This window comes from Palaemon carinicauda, chromosome 25 (assembly GCF_036898095.1).
Source record: "Palaemon carinicauda isolate YSFRI2023 chromosome 25, ASM3689809v2, whole genome shotgun sequence".
Taxonomy (NCBI): Eukaryota; Metazoa; Arthropoda; class Malacostraca; order Decapoda; family Palaemonidae; genus Palaemon; species Palaemon carinicauda.
Window position 1 is genome coordinate 104,695,640 of NC_090749.1, and position 8,423 is coordinate 104,704,062.

At 42.5% G+C, this 8,423-nt stretch overlaps 1 protein-coding gene across 1 annotated transcript in view; it reads left to right on the forward strand.

The window, feature by feature from the left end:
* Positions 1–7,984, forward strand: part of LOC137619186 (uncharacterized) — a 69,340-nt gene extending 61,356 nt beyond the window's left edge. Inside the window, exon 5 of the mRNA XM_068349370.1 lies at positions 493–7,984. Within this exon, the coding sequence (XP_068205471.1) occupies positions 493–7,029 (6,537 nt within the window). The 3' untranslated portion in view covers positions 7,030–7,984. The remainder of the gene's footprint in view (positions 1–492) is intronic.
* Positions 7,985–8,423: the final 439 nt, after the last annotated feature.

Genomic DNA, 8,423 nt, shown 5'->3' on the forward strand with positions numbered 1-8,423 from the left:
TAATTCCAACATCTGCTGCACACTTTCCTCACTCTGTGTTATGCTGTGTCTTGTCCACTTCCAAGATCTCTGTTGCATTTGTTTGACTGTTTCTTGAAACTTGTCTTGTTCACGACTGGATATTGTCTTGATCACAAAAAAAAAGGGCACTGAATTTTCATACTGTTTGATGTTTGAGAAGATTTGTTCTTCCTTCATAGGGAAATTTATAAAAAAAATAAATTTGTAATTGTTCGGTTGTTAAATTCAAGGATAAACCGTGCCAATTTGTCTTCAATGTTACTCAAAACTTTTTATTAATAAAGTAATTTTAGTAAACATTAAGTTAAGACAAGTTTTTCTTCAATGTTACTCAAACCTTTTTATCAATATAGTAATTTTAGTAAATCTTAAGTAAAGACAAGAAATCAATACAATTTGGAAAGTATAGATATTCTAATTGATAAAGTCACCAACATCATCCAATTTCTAATCTTCCTTCTAAAATTTCAGGCAACTCCCACAGCCGACGACGAACTGATCCAAGCCGCAACCAAAATTCAAGCCGGCTTCAGGGGCTATAAAGCCAGAAAAGACCTAAAAGACAAAGACACGACTGTGAGTAATAATGCCGAGACTTCCGCCTTGGATGAAATCGATCTAAATGACCCCGAACTCAGCGCAGCCGCGACATCTATCCAAGCAAATTTCCGAGGTTACCAGGCTAGAAAGAGTTATCGCCTGTCACAGACGCCAGAAGTAGAAAATCTTAACGAAGCAGAGGACATCGATTTGAATGACCCTGAGGTTCAAAAAGCTGCGGTTGTCATCCAGTCTTCGTTTCGGAATCACCAGTCCAGGAAAGCCGAAGCGGCGGAGTCAGCACCACTCCGAGCGACGGCAGTTGGCGACTGCATTGATCTCGAGGACCCTGAAGTGCAGAAAGCGGCAGTCACAATACAGTCGTCTTTCCGAGGCTTCAAGACAAGACAGAATTTGAAAGCCTTGCAGTCCTCCGACACCAAGGACCAGTTTGACATCAACCTTGAAGATCCGGCATTACAAGACGCGGCAACCCTAATCCAGTCTTCCTTCCGGGGCTATCAATGCCGAAAGGGTCAAAAGCAACCTCATCCGCAATTAGAATCAGACGTGGATATCGACTTGGATGATTCGGAAGTCCAGAAGGCGGCTATGACAATCCAGTCGTCTTATCGGAATTTTAAGGCAGCCAAAGATGAAAAACCTTCTGATCCTGATGTCATCGACATAGACTTGAAAGACCCTGAGGTAGAAAAGGCAGCAGTCAAAATTCAGTCATCGTTCCGTGGGTTTCAGGCTCGCAAAACTCTAGGGGAGAATGACGATGGAGAAAAGAGCGACGAGCCGGATTTAAGCGACCCTGAAGTTCTGAGAGCAGCCACAATCATTCAGGCTGGTTTCCGAGGCTATAAAGTGCGTCGCGAACTCAAAGAATTAAGTGAAAACATTCCTTTGGAACTCGACCTCGAAGATCCCGAGCTCCTGAAGGCAGCTTGTGTCATACAGTCATCTTACCGTGATTTTAAATCTCGCAAGTCAGCACCGCAAACTGACATCGATGTGGCCGGCGATTACGTTGACTTGAATGACCCTGCACTTGAAAAGGCAGCTGTTACAATTCAGTCGTCCTATCGAGGATTCAAGACGAGAAAAGATCTTAATTCAAATAATCCAAAAACAGACAATCAACATGTCAATGTAAAAGAAGATCTAGATTTCAACGATGAAGAACTACATAAAGCGGCATCACTAATTCAATCTTGTTTCCGGGGTCACCAAGTGAGGAAGAGTTTAAGGTTGGCCGAGCCTCGGAGCCCAGTCAAAGTCACTGCCGAAGAAGACTTGGGAGTAGATCTAGATGATCCTGAGCTCCACGAAGCCGCTACATTAATCCAGAAGTCATTTAGGGAACATAGGGCTAAAGGAAAAGACTCGGAGGGGCTCAATATGGAAGACGAACTCGCACAGATAGACTTGTGCGACCCAGAGCTCGAAAAGGCCGCCACTAAGATTCAGTCCTCTTTCAGAGGATTCCAAACGAGGAAAACTTTGAAACAATCGAAGTCTCCTTCGGGTGAAATGATAATAGACTTAAATTTGGATGACCCAGAGTTAGAGAAAGCCGCGTCGGTGATTCAGTCTCATTACCGTTCCTTCAAAACGAAGCAGGGGCCTCCACCCTCTCCTGGAAGAGACGGCGATCCTTGTGTAGATCTGGACGACGCAGAGTTGGAGAAGGCTGCCACTGTAATTCAGGCTGCCTTTAGAGGCTTCAAAACTCGACTGACTTTGAGGGAAAAGCCTGAGGAGCCTCAATTAGAAATAGATACACAAGACCCAGAATTGAACAGAGCAGCTACTAAGATACAATCTAATTTTCGTGGACACATGGCAAGAAAGGAAATTAGATCAACAAAGTCGCCAAAAGAAGATATACTAGGTATAGACCTCTCAGACCCAGAGCTCCAGAAGGCTGCAACTACCATCCAGTCCACCTTCAGAGGACATAAAACTAGGAGAGATCTGGGATCTGCAAAGGTTCCTGAAAATGGTAACGCAGATGATATAAAAAATATAGATCTTACAGATCCTGAACTGCAAAAGGCGGTGGAGATTATCCAGTCATCTTTCAGAGGGTTCAAGACAAGGAAATCTCTTAGAGCTTCTAAATCTCCAGAAAAGGACAATGGTCTTGATATAGATCTGAATGACCCTCAAGTAGAGGAAGCTGCCAGAGTTATACAAACGTCCTTTAGGAATTTCAAGTCAAAGAAAGACGGTGAATCTTCACAGCTTCCTGAAGATGACATAGAAAACATAGACCTTACAGATCCTGAACTGCAAAAGGCAGCAGAGATTATCCAGTCATCTTTCAGAGGGTTCAAGACAAGGAAATCTCTTAGAGCTTCTAAATCTCCAGAAAAAGACAATGGTCTTGATATAGATCTGAATGACCCTCAAGTAGAGGAAGCTGCCAGAGTGATACAAACGTCCTTTAGGAATTTCAAGTCAAAGAAAGACGGTGAATCTTCACAGCTTCCTGAAGATGAGTTAGACAACATAGATCTTACAGATCCTGAACTGCAAAAGGCAGCAGAGATTATCCAGTCATCTTTCAGAGGGTTCAAGACAAGGAAATCTCTCAGAGCTTCTAAATCTCCAGAAAAAGACAATGGTCTTGATATAGATCTGAATGACCCTCAAGTAGAGGAAGCTGCCAGAGTGATACAATCGTCCTTTAGGAATTTCAAGTCAAAGAAAGACGGTGAATCTTCACAGCTTCAAGAAGATGAGTTAGACAACATAGATCTTACAGATCCTGAACTGCTAAAGGCAGCAGAGATTATCCAGTCATCTTTCAGAGGGTTCAAGACAAGGAAATCTCTCAGAGCTTCTAAATCTCCAGAAAAAGACAATGGTCTTGATATAGATCTGAATGACCCTCAAGTAGAGGAAGCTGCCAGAGTGATACAATCGTCCTTTAGGAATTTCAAGTCAAAGAAAGACGGTGAATCTTCACAGCTTCCAGAAGATGAGTTAGACAACATAGATCTTACAGATCCTGAACTGCAAAAGGCAGCAGAGATTATCCAGTCATCTTTCAGAGGGTTCAAGACAAGAAAATCTCTCAGAGCTTCTAAATCTCCAGACAAGGACAATGGTCTTGATATAGATCTGAATGACCCTCAAGTAGAGGAAGCCGCCAGAGTGATACAATCGTCCTTTAGGAATTTCAAGTCAAAGAAAGACGGTGAATCTTCACAGCTTCCTGAAGATGAGTTAGACAACATAGATCTTACAGATCCTGAACTGCAAAAGGCAGCAGAGATTATCCAGTCATCTTTCAGAGGGTTCAAGACAAGGAAATCTCTCAGAGCTTCTAAATCTCCAGAAAAAGACAATGGTCTTGATATAGATCTGAATGACCCTCAAGTAGAGGAAGCTGCCAGAGTGATACAATCGTCCTTTAGGAATTTCAAGTCAAAGAAAGATGGTGAATCTTCACAGCTTCCTGAAGATGACATAGAAAACATAGATCTTACAGATCCTGAACTGCTAAAGGCAGCAGAGATTATCCAGTCATCTTTCAGAGGGTTCAAGACAAGGAAATCTCTTAGAGCTTCTAAATCTCCAGACAAGGACAATGGTCTTGATATAGATCTGAATGACCCTCAAGTAGAGGAAGCTGCCAGAGTTATACAAACGTCCTTTAGGAATTTCAAGTCAAAGAAAGACGGTGAATCTTCACAGCTTCCTGAAGATGACATAGAAAACATAGATCTTACAGATCCTGAACTGCAAAAGGCAGCAGAAATTATCCAGTCATCTTTCAGAGGGTTCAAGACAAGGAAATCTCTCAGAGCTTCTAAATCACCAGAAAAGGACAATGGTCTTGATATAGATCTGAATGACCCTCAAGTAGAGGAAGCTGCCAGAGTGATACAAACGTCCTTTAGGAATTTCAAGTCAAAGAAAGACGGTGAATCTTCACAGCTTCCAGAAGATGAGTTAGACAACATAGATCTTACGGATCCTGAACTGGTAAAGGCAGCAGAGATTATCCAGTCATCTTTCAGAGGGTTCAAGACAAGGAAATCTCTCAGAGCTTCTAAATCACCAGAAAAGGACAATGGTCTTGATATAGATCTGAATGACCCTCAAGTAGAGGAAGCTGCCAGAGTGATACAAACGTCCTTTAGGAATTTCAAGTCAAAGAAAGACGGCGAATCTTCACAGCTTCCAGAGGATGAGTTAGACAACATAGATCTTACAGATCCTGAACTGCAAAAGGCAGCAGAGATTATCCAGTCATCTTTCAGAGGGTTCAAGACAAGGAAATCTCTCAGAGCTTCTAAATCACCAGAAAAGGACAATGGTCTTGATATCGATCTGAATGACCCTCAAGTAGAGGAAGCTGCCAGAGTGATACAATCGTCCTTTAGGAATTTCAAGTCAAAGAAAGACGGTGAATCTTCACAGCTTCCAGAAGATGAGTTAGACAACATAGATCTTACGGATCCTGAACTGCTAAAGGCAGCAGAGATTATCCAGTCATCTTTCAGAGGGTTCAAGACAAGGAAATCTCTTAGAGCTTCTAAATCTCCAGAAAAGGACAATGGTCTTGATATAGATCTGAATGACCCTCAAGTAGAGGAAGCTGCCAGAGTGATACAATCGTCCTTTAGGAATTTCAAGTCAAAGAAAGGCGGTGAATCTTCACAGCTTCCTGAAGATGACATAGAAAACATAGATCTTACGGATCCTGAACTGCTAAAGGCAGCAGAGATTATCCAGTCATCTTTCAGAGGGTTCAAGACAAGGAAATCTCTTAGAGCTTCTAAATCTCCAGACAAGGACAATGGTCTTGATATAGATCTGAATGACCCTCAAGTAGAGGAAGCTGCCAGAGTGATACAAATGTCGTTTAGGAATTTCAAGTCAAAGAAAGACGGTAAATCTTCAGAGCTTCCTGAAGATGACATAGACAACATAGATCTTACAGATCCTGAACTGCAAAAGGCAGCAGAGATTATCCAATCATCTTTCAGAGGGTTCAAGACAAGGAAATCTCTCAGAGCTTCTAAATCTCCAGAAAAGGAAAAGGACATTGATGTGGATTTGAATGACCCTGAAATACAAATGGCTGCTCTAAAGATACAGTCATCTTTCAGAGGTCACAAGGTAAGGAAAGATTTCAGAAAGACTGGCAACCAGACCGGAAAATCCAATGAGGAATCAGCGGCATCCGACATAGACCTGACAGATCCAGACGTAAAAAATGCTGCTGCCAAAATCCAGGCAGGGATGAGAGGCTACCTGACTCGCAAGCAAATGAAGGGAAGGAAGTCCAATTCTACGAAGCCTTCTGACATTAGCGACGACTTAGAAAAGGCGGCCACTAGGATCCAGGCATCTTACAGAGGGTTTCAAGCGAGGAAGCTAATGAAGAATACAAAGTCACCCTCATCTAGGGTTTCCAGCAGGGGAAAGAAAAGCACCGTTCCCATTAGAATAAAGATGAATAACCTCACAATGGACTCGGATGGCGGCGATTACGAAGATGTTGAAGACGTTTTAAGCTTAGAGGACGCTGCTATTAGAATTCAATCTGTATTCAGAGGTTTTAAAATTAGGAAATCTTTGAAGGAAAAACAGAAGAATAGATCTAGCGCTATAATTGAACCGTCAATTGTCATTACAGACGTAGACAATAACTCTGCCGTCCCTTTTGCTGAGGGTGAGTTGACCGACAATTTGGATGCGGCATACCAGGGTGACAGTGATTGGTCCAACATTTCCAGCAGAGATATTAGTCCATCTCCAGATATCTTTTCAGCCAATATCAATGAAGAGGAGCTTTCCAGAGCAGCGGTTAAGATTCAGAGTGCCTTCCGGGGTTATCAGAGCAGAAGACAGTTGGGAAAAAGGCGCACAGATGACCGAGGCCACGCGAAGTCAGACAAAGAGGCCAAAGCTGCAACGAAAATTCAGTCTGTGTTTAGGGGTTATAAAGCAAGGAAGGGCCTCAAAGACTCCTCCGGGAAGCCCTCGTACACGAGCCTCCCACGGGGTCTGCAGAACAGACGGGCCAGCATGGAAGCTGCCCAGAGCGAAGCGAGGCGCGGAAGTCTCGCGAGAGACGTCCTTGTCGCCAGCGTCCTGGAGGAGAGGATGTGCAAGGTAGATGGCCTTCCTGAAGATCCAGACGTTATCAAGGCTGTCGTCACTCTGCAGGCCGGCATTCGTGGGTTTATCGCCAGGAGGCGGTTGGCCGCCAAAAAATCTACTGCTGTTTCCGAGTCGAAGGCTGCGAGGGACCTGACACCCGAAGAAGCGGCTACAAAAATCCAAGCTGGTTTCCGGGGCTTCAAGGCTCGAAGGGCGCTGAGAGAAAGGGGTCAAGAGAGTCTAGATTTGAGTGATCCGGCTGTGATCCAGGCTGTGGTGAGGATCCAGGCGGCTCTTCGGGGACACCTGACGAGAAGGGAGCTGCGCGGAGCTTCGTAATGTGACATCGAGACTGCTGTAGATGCCAGTTTTAACGATATTTCTGTGATGAACTGTAGATTTTTTTTTTACTTATCTGCACTTTCTGCTTATTTATTAAGAGTGAGATATACAAACTTTATGATATCGGTGACATTTTTGTTAATAAGCTAACTGAAGTGATGGTGCCTTTAATGTCATATCAGAAGTGTATTTCACATGTGTGTGCTGTTACGAAAAGTATCCGTAAGTGGTGTTCCTATCGTCAGCATAATCGGCTACTGCGAGTCATATACTTACTTTTACGTACATAGTAATTCATAGCTACTGCTATGCAAAGTTTCTAGATAATAATTGTGCAGATGATGTTATCATACAGGGATTAAGAATTATATACAGATTTTAGAGATATTTATTATTTATTCATAGATAGCATTTTGTATAAAATCATAAGCACAGGATATTCACAAATGTATAAAATACGACTACACCGGTCGTACATTTGAAATCGTCGGCACTCCTCTTCAGCATGAGACTGTTAGATAGGGTGATTAAAATTCATTATCCAATAATAGGTTACATAGAGTGATATGTATAACTTTTATAACGCATTCTGCTACATACTGCTAGACACTTCGCTTTAAGCTATTTCAGGGTCGAACCCTGCACATTCTGCACTGGTGCAATACCGCTTCTGGTATCAAACTCGTACGGTTGGAGGTAGAAGCCGTTCTCTTTGACCTACACTTCAAGGTTAGGAGTAGTTCCCTTGATCACTCCCAAGGGAATAGACCAAACTCAAGTATTTTCCTATAGTCGCTGCATCGCCTCGTTGAAACCTGGACACGTCAGTTCAACTTACTCCCTCACGATATAGTTTAAGATTTTTCCTGCTAAATGATAAGGAAGCCATTGTTGAGCGCTTAATGTACATGTATATTATATGTATACAATTATATATATATTTATATATTAAACTTATTTTCAAATGCTTAAATAAAATTGCTTCTAGCTGACGTCTCTCATTCCCTTGTTGTAAAGCGGCTGGCAGCCGGATCGGACGAAGACGAACGTCATGTTTGATTGTACGGGATTCTTTATACTGTATGTAAGTGATTGTAGAGTCCTTATAATTAAAGGATTGTAAAGGAGCCCTTATGAGTAGATTATTGTAGAGGAGTCCTTATAAGTAAATGATTGTAGAGGAACCCTGGTAAGTAAATGATCGTAGAGAAACCCTGGTAAGTAAATGATTGTAGAGAAGTCCTTATAAGTAAATGACCGTACAGGAACCCTTATAAGTAAAAGATTGTAGAGAAACCCTTGTAAGTAAATGAACATGCAAGCATATGCTCAATTGTGAACCGGACTTCGCACGCTAGTATCTCCAACAGGATTCGCCAACTGATCCTCGG